We start from the raw sequence: 16,131 nt of genomic DNA on the forward strand, positions 1-16,131 counted from the left end.
CGCTCTGTAGAGGTGTGCCTCACAACGCACTGCTTAAATTTTTTTATCACAACTGCCCGGGTTTGAAAAAACAGTCCTTCCCATCTACATACACTCAGAGGTGTGCTGGATATAGCACTTTGTACCTGAGTTCCAGTCTGCGCAGTGCAATTTTGGCCTCAGTAAACTTGCTTCTGCCATCGTGGTCAGCGATAGTGAAGTCCGGAAAGAGGGGGACAGTAGATCCTTAATACTGGAGTGGACCAGAGTGGCCACATCTCGATCCCTAAAACTGAACAGATGTGCAATAACTGCCCACAGTGCAGCTCCAGGCAGGGGCCAGGGATTCTTGTGCACGCTCAACTACGAATGTCGAAGTGAAGTTCTATCTGCCCAGGACATCAGAGAGCCTGAAATGCGCTCCTCTGTGCCCACCATCCTTGGCTCATGCGGATCTAGCCGTTCACCCATATTATCCAGTTGAGAAGTGATAGAACTGCGCATCTATTGCGCGGAATCCCATTTTAAGTTCAGTCATAATGGTCTCCAGGCCACTGACATTTCAGGTGCAGGAGCCCTGGCCACATCCCCTTCATGTTGGATGTGGTCTCAGCCCCCTCCAGTGGATATCCATATCTAGAAGGGCAGTTTCCTCTGTTTAGGGTCACTTGGCCCATGGCAGGAATGGGTTTGACAACAGCCCACTACTTGTCACCTGAAATGGAGACTGTGGTCAGCTCAGGTGGTTACAGCAATAGCAGTGGGCGTAGAGAGTAAGGAGCCCCAGTACTAACTGTGAAAGAAGGGGGAACCAAGTAAATACAGATTCTATCAAGCTTTCAGGGGTACATACATTAGCCACAATCCAGGGACTGGATGGGAGTACGAGGGAGGGGGTAGGTGGGCCCTGCTAGTATTGTCTCTAACAAGGATAGTTCCCAGCCTCAGGGCATGGTCAGAGAGACTGCTGTGAAGTCAGGCACCTCCCGGGGACATAGACAGAGCTGCGCCAGGGAGCCTCTAGAAATGAGGAGCATCGATGTAGGGCCCCTCAGCGACAGTGTTTGCTTGGGGTGAGTATTCCCAGGACAGGGGCAGACTGAGCAGCAAGGAGGCAGCCAACCAGGTTAAGGCAGGAGAGCAGTGCCATCAAGTTGTAGATGTTGCATGAATCTCATCCGCATCTTGACCGCCGCGCAGGTGGCAAAAAAAAATCTCTCCCAGCAGAGTAGCTGCAGCCAGGCCCAGGCACGCTGCACCCCGCACAGCAAGCTCATCTCAGAGGCTGCAGGGTGTCTTGTGAGCCCGAGTGCTTGGAAGATTCGGGGAGGGTGGGGAGGGAACTAGCGATCTACTGCCCCCAACAGCACAATTTCACCAGGAAGGAGGCGGGCTTCTACAAAGGCACGGGCTGCACTGTGCAGCCCGACGAGCCTTGCCCCTCAGGCCCATCCACGGTCCCTATCATCACAGGGTTGCCGTGGCACAGGCACCAGGTGCAGCGAGATTCGGTTCCAAAGGCAGTCAGTGGTAAGCGGGGGTCCCCCACATCACGATCCCCAGGCAACTTGTATGGGGCCCATCCGCCCCAGGATCAGAGCCTGCCCCGTTGGAGCTTCAGCGCCATGTGGCCATCTTGGTTATCGGTGTGGTCATGTCCCAAGGATGAAGAGTCTTGATTCAACCTCATGCCTTTTTCCCACCTCCCTACATTCTCTGACCACTTATATCACTCTTACAGGTCCTTTTAGCCACCAGCTATGTATGAGATAAAATGCAAATTTAAATTTAGTACCGGTAGCAACGCACATTGCCAGGACAGTAAAAACAAGTTTAATACCTGTAAACTGTAGTTCTCCAGCATTTGTGTCGTTCATAGATTCACATGCTTGAATTATTCCCATTGTAAAGCTGCTGCATTAGTGGCCTATTCACATCATTTTAAAAGAATCAAAATTAACCCATTCAGGAAACAGCACCACAACGCTCTGGGGGAGTAGACCTTTGATTTCTTAGCACAATTGTTAAAGTATAGTTTTTGATAGGTGAGCCTGAACTAGGGAGGAGGGTAGGTCGCATGTGAATCCATGAAAGGTACCAATCCTGGAGAACTACAGTCTACAGGTAAGTATCTTGTTTTTTCTAGTATTGCCTCTTTCATAGATTCACATGCTTGAATCACATTAGCAACCATTAGTCACTGAGTTATACAAAATTACATTTAGTGGAAGGTATGAAGAATGAAAGAACAACAAATAGTCTCTTCATGGAAAAGATGAGGAAGAACTTCCTGTCCCACTACTGAGTTATTTTGTACTATTGAGTTAAGACAGTAATTTGAGCAAATGTGTGTCTGTTTTCCATGGCACTGTGGACACAATTCTTGTGCAATGCACTTTAACTTTCCCATCTAGTAGGCGTTGTGCCCTCTGGTGGCAGAAAACTACAGCTGCAGACACAGAGCACACCACACTCTGCTATAGAGAGCACATGGGTCCATATTTATACTTTTGTAGCGCCACATTTGCGTCATTTTTTGACGCAAAAGAGGTGCAAACTTGCAAAATACAATTGTATTTAGTAAGTTTGAGCCGCTTTTGCGTTAAAAAGCGGCACAAATGCGGCGCTAAAAAAGTATAAATATGGGCCATGGCCTTTCCGAGAGGGGCAATATGCTACCAAACTCTGATCAGACTTCCTTAAATCTGTTGTTCTTTCAATGTCAAATCTAAGACATTGTCTGATTTCAAGACCATCCGTTCCTTAATGGTCGTTTTGGAAATAACCATAGATTCATGGCTAGAATTATTTTGTAGTCATGAAACTGCATGTATGGCTCTTTCATGGTAAAAGCCTGAATTTTACTAACTCTTCTGGCTGTTAGCGCTAACAATAAAGCATTTTCCAGGGTTGATATTTTAATTCCGCCTTGTGTATAGGTTCACAGAAAAGTTGCCATGAAATTGTGAACGTTTTATCGGAAGATAATCTCAGGATTAACCTTTAAGGAATTCTTCGATAATTCTGTTTAATCATTCTTTTTGGCCACGGCAATAACTGGCTAGATAATAGGATATCACTATAAATAGACTTTGATTGAAGCTTGAGAGAGGCTTGTACTTGCTAAGTGTAATAAGTAAGGAAGCATCTTGGAGCACTTTGGGAAACTGTCGGAACTGAAGGTCAAAAGAGAGATTCCTTGTGCCATTCCCATTCGAATTAATGCTAGGAGCTATAAACCCACTGACAAGGGGCACTCAGCACTCACTGAGGTGGGCGTCAGACACAATAAGATATCTAGGTATCCAAGTCTATCACACACATTAAAAACTACTGGACGGTAATGTTCTAACGGCTGTAGCTTCACTGCCACTATCAGCTATGAGCAGAACATCCTTGATCAATATGGTTATCCTTCTTAGATTACACTACCACTTCACAGCAGTCCCCATAGAAATCCCTAGAGCAGGGTTTCAGACAATTGATGCATTATTCCTCCAACTTATATGGGGCAGTGGGCGGAATTGGGTAGCTCTGGAAAATCTAAAACTATTCACCTGGGAGGGTGCTGGGGGTATCGCACTTCGAGTTGTATTATCTAGTGGCACAGTTGCAAAGGCAGCCCTATTGGGGGAGACTGCAGGGCTAATAGTCCAGAGGCCCCACCGGAAAGAGAGGTGGTGGGAATGCTGCTAGCCTCAACAGGCCTCCCACGCAAGCCTGGGGGGGTTCTGATAAAACACTGCTATATGTATGGAAGAGGGTACTTTAGCACACGCAGACCAGTGTGCTGTAAGGCAGGGAACTCTTCCTGCCATACCACATGGTGGCAGCTGGAGTAGAATCAGAAACGGGCTACAGCTGGGACTGACAAAAGCAGCGAACTTTATATCAACGGTGCAATAACAGATTTTGAGTGCCTATGAGAGTAGCATGGAATCCCGCACGTGATTTTTTGCTTTATAGGGCAATATAAATGACCCTAAGACATTGGTGGTGAGCAGGACTAACAGAACCCCAGATGCACAGGGGCCTGCAGTGTATGTGTGAGATTTCTGGCAAGTGCCATGCAACGTTGCTTCTCTAGAAGGCACTGCAGGACCATACCAAGATGAGGCAGGGGGCACTAAGAGACCCCTGGTATCAAACCTTGGGAGAACAGATAAATGACGCAGACTGGACAAAAATATTGACACACACACCAACTGTATCACGCAATGCATGTTTCAAACTAATCCAATATTATTACCTCCACAGAGCATATATCACACCAAAATTAGTAAATCTAAGGCACCCAAACACTGGTGAAAACTGCCCTAGATGTGGCGAGAATGATGCTCCATTTACACATATAGGCCCTGATTTATACTTTTTGACGCTAATCTGCACTAGTGCAGTTTAGCGTCAAAAAGTATACTGCCAGCTAGCACCATTCCAAGACGCGGGCTGGACGTTTTATTTATGGAATGGTGCAATCCGGCACGAAGGGTAGGCTAACATCATGGAGAATGACGTTAGCCGTGTGAGGATGGCGGTATGGGAGAAGGGGGTTTTGCACCAAAAAATTACGTTAGGCTGGTTAGAGTAGAAAGATGACTCTAGCCAGCCTAGCGTCATTTCTTGACGCTAAACCTATCATACCACATGACTCCTGTCTTAGAAAAGACAGGAGTCATGCCCACCACCCCAATGGCCAGCACAGGGGACAAGGGTCCCCTGGGCATGGTTATTGCACCCAGTGCCATGTATTGGGGCCTATTTCAGGGCCCCCAATGGCACTTAAAACAAAATATATATATATATACTTCTCTCTGCTTACCTATACTTACCTGGTATGGGGTCCCCCATCCTCCATTGTCCCTCTGGTGTATGCAGGGGTGTCCTTGGGTTCTGGGGAGGGCACCTGTGGACTTATTCCATGGTGTTCCATCATGGAAATAGGCCCACAGGTCCCCTAACGCCTGCCCTGACACAGGCGTTAAAGAATGGCGCTAAGCAAGCTTAGCGCCATTATTTAGGCCTGCCTCCCTCCCATGCACCATTTTTGTTCACAAGGATACATAAGGCGCATTGACCTTAGAGTCATTTTTTGCCTGGTAACGCCTACCTTGCATCTCATTGATGCAAGGTAGTTTTCCGCAGGCAAAAAATAACTTTAACTCCAATAAATATGGAGTTAAGTTTGCACTGAAATAGGGTAGGGTAAAAAAAGTGAAGCTATTTCAGAGCAGAGTATAAATATGCCCCATAGTATGGGACTGCCTGATCATGCAATCCTACAGGCCGGTGGTGGTGGAGATAGTATCAATAGCACCGGGGAGGCAATTACCGATTCCTTGGGGGCATGCCTATTAGGATGGTTCATCTGATGGAAAGTGAATGCAGTCACAAATAGGTTTATAGATTTGGAGCTTATGCTTGCCTAGCGCCAGGTATCGCTTGCCTGGAATACCGCTGACGTCCCACTTTACAGTCATAGCTGTGGGAACTCCGTAGATGGGCTAGTTATGAGGGAATTGTGCAGCAGAGACAGTTCAACAGGGAGCTGTAACCTCGGACCTGGACCGAGGTCTGGGATTACATATAGCCTGACATCCCCAACTCGGGACACCAGAGGATCGTAACAAGTCAGATGACTGATGAGGAAGCACCATCGGAGCGTAATAGGTGAGGCACCCACAATGTATGTGCTGGGTCTCACTTGCACAGAGACTTTCACTCCTCACTTACCAAAAACACGTAAAACAAACGCATGAGCTCCCCATGCAACCCCTCTCCCCCCAACGCTATAACCCCACACAACATGCCACATCTCCTCCACCTGTAGCAGGCCTGTTAATTGCTCTTGTTCGATGTTGAATATTATCAGCATGTTAACACTGTAGGCTCTCCAGCGATGATTGGAAATGCAGTTTGAGACGGACATGGCGGCATGGGGAGTGAATACAATAGACCAGTCCATGGTAAAATGAAGGAATGATGGGAGCATGTACTTTCAAGTGTAACGTGTATGATGTTAAATCTTAATAAAATACATTTAAAAAAACAAATATGGAAGAACTTTCTTGGATAGAAGACATATGGTGGATATTGTGATCAAAACACCATGGACAAAATTGTTTCCATTTGGTTTAATATAGTTTGGTTGCTGTTTCAACCCCTGGATTTGGCAAGTATTGCTCTGCAATCTTTCAGAGTATTCATGATATGGTGCTCGTTATATTCAGGACCAAGCCGATAAACAAAGTGACTTTGGGTTTGTACAGAACTTGGCCTTCGTGCAGAGTTAGAAGAATGGCTATTTCACAAAGTTCTATCAAATAGAGTCTGGTGCACTCATACCCCAGTACCTGCTATAGAGTTGTACTGTTGCAGGGCAGAAATGTTTAGAGCAGTGGTTCCCAACCTGTGGTCCGGGGACCCCTGGGGATCCCCGAAGCCCCCTCAGGGGGTCCGCGACTGCTTAGAAAATTAAATAATGTTAACACATTACCTTCCCAGCTTTCAGTAATGACTCAGTGGGGGGGTCCCTAGATTCCACTAATATTTCAGTGGGGGTCCAGTAATGATACAGTGGGGGTCCACAGAAGTCAAAAGGTTGGGAACCACCAGTTTAGAGAAAACAATATGGGAATGTTCGTCCACTCATAAAGAGTCCAAAGTATCCAATTTTAAAGAATCTTCTTCATTTTGCTTTCTTTAGTTCATATTCATAAAAACAGCCTTTAGCCTATGGGGTACAGAAAGCATAATAAAGAAGATTCTTTCAAATTGGCTACTTTGTGTAGGAAAATGCCTCTCATGGCATGGTTAACCCTTAACTTTTTTTTGCCTTTTGTTGATGCTAGTGATGATTGAATGTGTGCTGGGACACTGCTAACTAGGCCCCAGCACCAGTGTTCTTTCCCTAAACTGTACCTTTGTCTCCACAACTGGCACAGCCCTGGCACACAGATAAGTCCCTTGTAAGTGGTACCCCTGGTGCCAAGGGCCCTGTGGCCAGGGAAGGTCTCTAAGGGCTGCAGCATGTGTTATGCCACCCTGGAGACCCCTCACTCAGCACATGCACACTGCCTCACAGCTTGTGTGTGCTAGTGGGGAGAAAATGACTAAGTCAACATGGTACTCCCCTCAGAGTGCCATGCCCACAACCCACTGCCTGTGGCATAGGTAAGTCACCCCTCTAGCAGGCCTTACAGCCCTAAGGTAGGGTGCACTATACCACAGGTGAGGACATTTGTGCAAGAGCACTATGCCCCTATAGTGTCTAAGCAAATTCTTAGACATTCTAAGTGCAGGGTAGCCATAAAGAGTATCTGGGCTGGGAGTTAGTCAAACACAAACTCCACAGTTCCATAATGGCTACACTGAATACTGTGCAAACTTCTCAGCACAATAAATCCACGCTGATGCCAGTGTGGGATTTATTGAAAAATGCACACAGAGGGCATCTTAGAGATGCCACCTGTATACTAGTCCAACTACTAGTGTTAGGCTGACCAGTTTCTGCCAGCCTGCCACATCCAGACGGGTTTCTGGCCACATCGGGTGAGTGCCTTTGTCACTCTGTGGCCAGGAACAAAGCCTGTACTGGGTGGAGGTGCTTCACACCTCCCCGTGCAGGAACTGTAACAATTGGCGGTGAGCTCAAAGGCTCTAGCCTGGTGTTACAGCACCCCATGGCACTCCAGCTAGTGGAGATGCCCGCCCCTCCGGACACAGCCCCCACTTTTGGAGGCAAGTCCGGAGGAGATAATGAGAAAAGCAAGGAGGAGTCACCCACCAGTGAGGACAGCACCTAAGGTGTCCTGAGCTGAGGTGACCCCTGCCTTAGAAAATCCTCCATATTGCTTTGGCGGATTCCCCCCCAATAGGATTATGGGTGTGCCCCCCTCCCGATAGGGAGGAGGCACAAAGAGGGTGTAGCCACCCTCCAGGATAGTAGCCATTGGCTACTGCCCCAGACCTAAACACCCCCCTAAATTGAATACTTAGGGGTGACCCTGAACCCAGGAAATCAGATTCCTGCAACCTGAAGAAAGAAGGACTGCTGACCTGAAAGCCCCGCAGAGAAGACAGAGACGACAACTGACTTGGCCCCAGCCCTGCACGCCTGTCTCCATACTCAAAGAACCTGCACAGTGACGCATCCAGCAGGACCAGCAACCTCTGACGACACAGAGGACTGACCTGCACCTAAAGGACCAAGAAACTCCAGAAGACAGCGGCTCTGTCCAAAACTACAACCAAGAAACCATTTTTAAAGAAGACTCCAGCCTCATTCCGGAAGCATGAGTCTTCACACTCTGCACCCGACCCCTCCCGCCCATGTCCAGAGAAACCAACACTGCAGAGAGGACCCCCAGGCGATTCCAATGACGTAAACACCCGGAGTCGACCTCCCTGCACCCCCAAAGTGGCACCTGCAGAGGCTCCCTCTGACCGCGACTGCCCGGTAACAAAGGAACACGACGCCTGGAAGAAGCACTGCACCCGCAGCCCCCAGGACCGAGAGGAAACAACCAGCGGTGCAGGAGTGATCAGCAGGCGGCCCTCATCCTAACCCAGTCGGTGGCTGGCCCAAGAAGCCCCCCTGTGCCTTGCCTGCATCGCAAGAGTGACCCCCGGGTCCCTCCATTGACTTCAATACAAAACCCGACGCCTTGTTCACACACTGCATCCGGCCGCCCCGTGCCGGTGAGGGTGTCTTTTGTGTGCCTGTTTGGGACCCCCCAGTGCTCTACAAAACTCCCCTGGTCTGCTCCCTGAGGACGCAGGTACTTACCTGCTAGCAGACTGGAACTGGAGCACCCCTGTTTTCCATAGGCACATATGCTATTTGGGCTCTACTTTAACCTTTGCACCTGACTGGCCCTGTGTTGCTGGTGCAGGGTGTTAGGGGTTGACTTGAACCCCAAACAGTGGGCTGCCTATGCCCAGGAGACTGAACTTGTAAGTGTTTTACTTACCTGAGAAACTAACCAATACTTACCTCCCCCAGGAACTGTTGATATTTGCAGGGTCCACTTTTAAAATAGCTTATTGCCATTTTTGCCAAAACTGTGTACACTACTGTTTTAATTCAAAGTTCCATACTTACCTGTGTGAAGTACCTTACAATTTATGTACTTACCTAAATTCTGAATCTTGTGGTTCTAAAATAAATTATGAAAATAATATTTTTCTATATAAAAACCTATTGGTCAGGAGTTAAGTCTTTGAGTGTGTGTTCTCATTTATTGCCTGTGTGTGCAACACATGCTTAACATTACCCTCTGATAAGCCCAGTGCCACTCTACCACAAAATAGAGCATTAGTATTATCTAATGTTGCCACTATCAACCTCTAAGGGGAACCCTTGGACTCTCTGCACTCTATCTCTCACTTTGAGATAGTATATACAGAGCCAACTTCCTACACTTTGAATTCTTCATCATTAGGTGCACCTTCCCATATTGTTTTCTCTTTACCTATCAATTCTTTTCAGAATTCCAAAATGGAATAGGTTCCTTAATTGTGGGGGTGATCTGATTATGTTGTCAAAGGAACCCTGAATATGTGCCCATTGACTATTAAGCTCCTCCTAGAATGGTCTTATATGACTACAAAGTAGGATCAGGCAAATGCAAGATGACATCATCTTTAAGAATGTCTTGAAATAGACTATTTGTTTGTGGGCTAGATTGAATATCATTATTATCCTTTCTCTGGTTGCAAACACATTACTTTGATCTGTATCTAGAATAGTTCCTTGAAATGCCTGCAGGAAAGACTTGTCCTTGTTGAGCATCAAAGCTAGCTCATTGAAGAACCGTAGACAAGCTTTTGTAGACTCTTTGGTGGCTTCAGATGAAGAACTTTTCAATAGCCAAAACTGCTTGTGATATCCCTGCTGGGTGTGTTGATATGGTTGGTACCTGTAAAACAGATAACTGCTTATGTTTAAAAACTGTCCTCTTCCTCTAGCCCCACCAATGGGCTAAGACTGTCACTGCTACACCACACCCAGAGATCTGTAACATGTTTGTTGAACAATGCTTCTTTGCCATAAGGCATGTCCAGTATCTTTGTTTCAACCCCCAGCCAGAATGATGTTAATTTAATCCATCCCTCTCCCCTTAAGACTGATGCACCAGCACGTTGACTTCATCTAGTGGTAGCTATGCCCACTGCCATCACAGTAATCTCAGAAGATGTTTTTCACCTTGTTTAAGATTGGTTTTGGCCTCATTCTGCTCTGATAAAAGATCAAGGTGAGTGTCTAAATCCAACTGTATCTGTTGATCATATCTGCAGAGGATCACCGGAGAGATGGAAGCTCTTACTGATGTTGCTGCCATGGCAGATAATCTTTTGCCCATATTATCTAGTCTTCTCCCCTCCCTGTGAGGTGGAGTTGAAAAAGATGTAGTCAGATTTCTTATTTCCTTTGGACTACCTGCATGAATACAGAATACAGTCGAGGTTGACCTACGAGAAAAGCAGAAGAATTGTCCAGAACTTTATTTTTCTTAAAGTGGCGAGGGCCTACTGCTGCCACCGTCGCTGGGTTTTTCATTACTGTAGGAAGTTGGCTCTGTATATACTATTTCAAAGTAAAAAATAGTGTGCACAGAGTCCAAGGGTTTCCCTTAGAGGTAAGATAGTGGCAAAATTAGATAATTCTAATGCTCTATTTTGTGGTAGTGTGGTCGAGCAGTAGGCTTATCAGATTCCTGCGGCTCTATGGGGCTTGAAGGTTTGCAAGAGGGAGCTAAAATCGCACCAAACATTTTCAACATGGTATTCCTGATGTCAATGATGGGCAGGAAAACACGGGCGCCAGGACTAACTGTGGAATCGGTTTGGATTGTTAGGACTTTGAAGGGGTACAAATTTTATCTTGACGTCCTCAAGCCTGCTCGAGGGACTTTGAGTGGTGTGATGGGGATATTATTCGTCTTCTAATGCTAATACTTCTGGGTGGTAATGGCGGCCTTCACATATGTCAAGGAGGGGAGACATTTAAAAAAAGAAAAGAAAATAAACCACTTACCTTGCACCGCATATTTCCTGTCGCTGTCTCCTGCCGCCTCGATCCTCTTTTGGTGTCCCAGCATTTGCTGGGACACCAGCACCGGCTCCCCAGCAATCCTGGCGCTGCTTACATGCTAAACATAGCATGTAAGCAGTGCCAGGATTGGTCTGAGCAGCAGTCAATGCCTCTCAGACACAAACCTGGGGGTCTGTGCTGTTTCTCCAGCTCGGCCTTTCTATACAGCCGGGCTGGAGAAACCTAAGTGTACATGTGTGTTTGGCTGTCCTGAAACGGCTGACCAAACACACTTGTGCACTTAGTGCACTCTCCCACCTCCCTCACCCTCCTCCCCGTGGCCCAGTCCCGGCCCTGCCTGAGTGCAATCAAGGCCTTTGATTTCGACTTACCTGAAGTCTATAAGCATGAAGTAGACCTCTTGCAGGAATGGCCTTGTGACCGGGACTGAACCTGGGCCTGCGACATGGTGCTGGAGCAGGATCTATGTGTTGACTTTCACCTCTTCCTTGTTTGGCTACACAGATTTTTGCCCCCCGGTTTCTAATCAACTTTGGGTGCATGAGGGCAAACCTGTTGCAAATCTTGAAGTCGTATGTGGAGCCTGAGCACCAGAGACATACCTTGTTCAGATCAGTGACTGACATATGTTTCTTGCATTTATAGCACAGCTTGAAGCGTGTCATTTTTGGTGGCGATATTGTTTCCTAGGACACTGTTTTAGAATTTCAAAATCGTCAGAAGGCTGATAAAGTTGGGATTGGAGCTTCGGATCCAAGTTGTAAGGTGATGAAAAAGGGAAGTAGCGTAAGTGTGCTGGCGTGGCGCTTTAATGCAGCTTCCCTTTATCACTTTTGTGGCAGCACGGAGTCACTCCAGAGCTGCACAAGGCCATTTACTTAAGTGTAGGGACACTGTTAATAAACAATATCTGGATCCAGTGTGGCACGTTGAGATATTATAAAAGGGAGGAATCTGCTGTTAAGAAGTATCCATAAGAAATCGTAGTTCTAAAGCTTACTTATTGGCTACTCAAGCATTCTTAACACTGCTCTGGAATTACCTGCTTCTGGTGATGGAACTGATAGTCCCTTCCTGAGAACCTTGCTAGTACATCTCCTAAATTTCCTATCACCATTGACTTCATTATTCTCATCAGAAATCAGAGGCTGGTCTCAGACTGACCATTAGACCCCTCTGTCTTCGAATTAAGATTGAAAATAACTTATTTTAGGGTCAGGGAATCTTTGTATCACAATTCCTAACAAATCCTATTCCAAACCCATTGCTTGTTGTTTTCCTCCTCGTTCCCTACTGCTACACCTAGTAACTATACATTTCGAGCTATAACTATAGGTCATGTTAGTGCTCCTCAAGTATTTGGAAATAAGTCCACTGGTCAGCAGGTGTACCACTGCTCCTGAATTTTACATCTGTATGATCCAGCCATACCTTAATAGTTGACTGGTTACTAACAGTTTTTACAGTGCCCGGCAAACAGCAAGCCAAGACAACACCTTAACTTCATAAGTGTGTTTCAAAAGACTATTAGGCCATTTATTTTCACAAGTATGAGACATATTTGTATCACACACAAAGCGATACGTGGCAAAGGGCAACTCTCAATCAGAAAAAAAACAAGAAATACATACAGCAAAGGAACCTATGCTCAGGAATCGCTCCCTACCTCATAATTCCTACAAACAAGAAAAAAACATGAGAGGAACTGTTCAACCAGCCAAAGCATGGAATTTCCTGGCCACACACATAATGTCCACAGATAACCATCTCCCAGTCAGAAGATTAGTCAAGAGCTGGCTCTTACTCACATGACTATACTGACAATTCTAGAATATACTACAACAGTATACTCAGAAATGACAAACCATAATTCTCACAGTAAAGGAAAATAACTCCTTTAATACAAGTACACATCATTGTACTCTGCACCCCAAGATAAATATGTATATCAGACTAGGTCAAATTACTGATTCCATGTGCATATAGGTGAATATAGAAATAGTTATCCATGCTAATATTATCTACAATTTGTGGCATGTGTGGTTAATTACACTTATCTGAAACCATAAAAAATATGTACCACAGGAGAGGTAGGGACAGCAGACCATGCAAATATTGCTGCTTCAATGAACATATGGGTATAGAGGGATTTAATCAAACTGAACTTTACCAAGCATCATGTGTATGTATGTATTTATACACGTATGGTCCAGTTGAAGGCAACACGCTGAAATGCATCACCCGTCTTTTTTCTTTTTTGCATTGTTGTAATTGAAAATGACATTAACCAGTGAAATATCTATGGAGCGTGGTGCTGCTTTTCCTTGTTAACGAGGGAGAACAGGAACACTTACAAAAAGAACCTTTCCATCTTTCCCATATTCTCCCATCTCATCCCAAACCTCTCTGACTACTACGAACTCCCAAACATCCCCTCACAAACTTTCATCCCTCCATTAGCCGTCCCACACTACTAACAAGCACACACAACCACTATTTACAAAAAAACTTACTTCTTCCCCTTTACACATCCAATGATAGCACTCTTTCCCTACTCCAACCCCACCCTGTCAAACCCACTGGTCTCATCCTACCCCCTACTCCAAACTACTAAATATGCACGAAATCAAGAATCCAACAAATACACAAGAACACCCCATAAAAAAACATTAACCTACTATTTACTAATCTTAGGTTCCGGAGTATCGTTCTTCTCGCAGAAAAAGTACTTTAATGCCTCATCAGGAGTGTAATTGTAAATACATTTACAATTACAATATTTATACCAAACCAGCAGTGGAAAGTGGACATGCTCTTTACATCTCTTTCAAAGCAGTACTACATTCCAGTACAGCACGTGAAACAGGATTGACAAGTCAACTGCATATTGAATACCTTTAGGAACATGTACTTCAGTTCTTGAACTATAATTGTGGAAAGGGAAAAAAGTATTACGTGAGATATAAATGCATCATTCTCACCAAGAGGTTTGGCCTTAGGCTGGATACTTCGTCGCGTAGTTGAAAGTCGAGCCCCCTGACGGCTTCTGGGTTCCGTCTGAGTCTTCTGACGTGACAGAAGAGGTCGCCGGAGCTAAAGAAGATGAGTGAAAATAGTAATATTAGGAAACAATACGTGTTTTTCCTTTTGAAATATCACCAATCCATCTACCCAGGATTCTCAGTGGCATATGTAGGACTTTAACAATACTTTGCCTGTAGCCAGTCACAATGACAATTTGTACATGTGACAATCATAACTTATAACGTTTTCCCAGTCCCCCTTGACAGAAAATGTTTCCAGGACGAATTTGCTTTTGTACGTCACAGCATCAGAAAACACGCAGGCTTGGGTGGCTTTCCTAAAAGTTCTGGGATGTGGCCCCATTTCCCATAATTATTATTTCCTATTTCTCAAACTGGAAGCAATTTTTTCCAATGGACTTCTGCTGCTCGCCACCACTCTGTTTCACTTAGTGTCCCATTACAATACGTACTCAACACCATGCTAGCTAGTTTGTACATTATGGGGGATATATATATGTGCACCTTGCGCCGCCATCGCATCACTATTTGTGGTGCAATGGCAGCCCAAACTGTGAAATCATATCTACTGGGCTACACAAAACCACTTTCCGTGGCTTTGCATGGCCTCATAGATATGGAGTACGGCAAGCCAGTGCAACTAAGTTGCCCTAATCAGTGCAAGGGAGGTGTTCCATGGGCATTGTGTGGGTGTTCCCATGCAACACACATGGATTTGAACATCCCCAGATTTACAAGACCTTGTCAACCTGGGAAGGCACCAAAACCTTTCTCCTCCTCAGGGTAGGCGTAACAAGGAGAAACATCTTTATTTCTCCTCGTTGTTTTCTTTTTGAATGTGTGCTGCGTTCTGCAGCACACATAGAAAGAGGAAATAGCCTCCCTGGGTTGTTTTTGTGCAGGAAGGTGCCCCTTCCTGTACAAAAAACAATCTTGCATACATTACAGACACTCTTTCACCATTCATTGGCGCTAAGCTGCCAAAACGGCATCACCTCTGTAGGAAAGGACAGGAATGCGCTGTATACTATAGACACGGCACAGTCCTGCCCTTTCCCTTTGACACAAGGCAGCGCAGGAAGTTGACTTGCTGCGTTCCCCTGCACCAAAAGCCCATAAATATGGGCCTAGATGCCAGAGCGCTAGTTTATCCACAATCCATTGTCCTTTATCACTAACATACAACTTTCAAGTCCATCTCAAAGTGTAATTTGCTATCCACAAAATCAGGTCATGGGGCTCCACATCATGGATTCTCACTGTTTACCTTAAACTCTATCCAATGAAGACTGAGTTTATCCTTCTCTCATTTCCACGACAAGAACTGGCTCAACAGCATGAAACTGGACTTGTTCCCAACCTGTACTTCACCACTGAAAATCTTCTAGGTTTTTGCATTAATTCAAACCTTTCCTTCAAGAAATATGAGAAGAATAAAGCTTAGGCAGCATGGTTACATATCAACTTACTGTGCATGCCCAAGCTGTTTCCTTTCACAAAGCAACTTTCACTCTAACTCACCTTCCTTACTTTGAGTTCTCATCCACTATAAAGCCTTAGGTACATTATGGGGCTCATTCTGAGCCCGGCGGGCGGCGGGAGCCGCCCGCCTGGAGGGAGCCGCCAAATGACCGCGGCGGCCATTCAGACATTTCCTCTGGGCCGGCGGGCGCTCTCCAAAAGAGTGCCCGCCGGCCCAGAGGAAATGCCCCTGCAACGAGGACAACGAGAATTGAGCCGGCGTAGTTGCAGGGGTGCGACGGGTGCAGTTTGCTCCCGTCCCATATTTCAGTGTCTGCATTGCAGACACTGAAATACACAGTGGGGCCCTCTTACGGGGGCCCCTGCAGTGCCCATGCCATTGGCATGGGCACTGCAGGGGCCCCCAGGGGCCCCGCGGCACCCCCTACCGCCATCCTGTTCCTGGCGGGAGACCTGCCAGGAACAGGATGGCGGTAGGGGGTGTCAGAATCCCCATGGCGGCAGAGCGTGCTCCGCCGCCATGGAGGATTCCCCAGAGCAGCGGGAAATCGGCGGGAGACCGCCGACTTTCCG

At 46.2% G+C, this 16,131-nt stretch overlaps 1 protein-coding gene across 1 annotated transcript in view; it reads right to left on the minus strand.

Annotated features, from left to right (window-relative positions):
- The window catches only part of UNC80 (unc-80 homolog, NALCN channel complex subunit), a 2,774,722-nt gene that overhangs the window by 80,812 nt on the left and 2,677,779 nt on the right, over window positions 1-16,131 (minus strand). The window contains exon 61 of the mRNA XM_069225668.1: window positions 14,014-14,125. Coding sequence (XP_069081769.1) covers window positions 14,014-14,125 — 112 coding nt within the window. The remainder of the gene's footprint in view (window positions 1-14,013; window positions 14,126-16,131) is intronic.

Source organism: Pleurodeles waltl, chromosome 3_1 (genome assembly GCF_031143425.1).
Source record: "Pleurodeles waltl isolate 20211129_DDA chromosome 3_1, aPleWal1.hap1.20221129, whole genome shotgun sequence".
NCBI lineage: Eukaryota > Metazoa > Chordata > Amphibia > Caudata > Salamandridae > Pleurodeles > Pleurodeles waltl.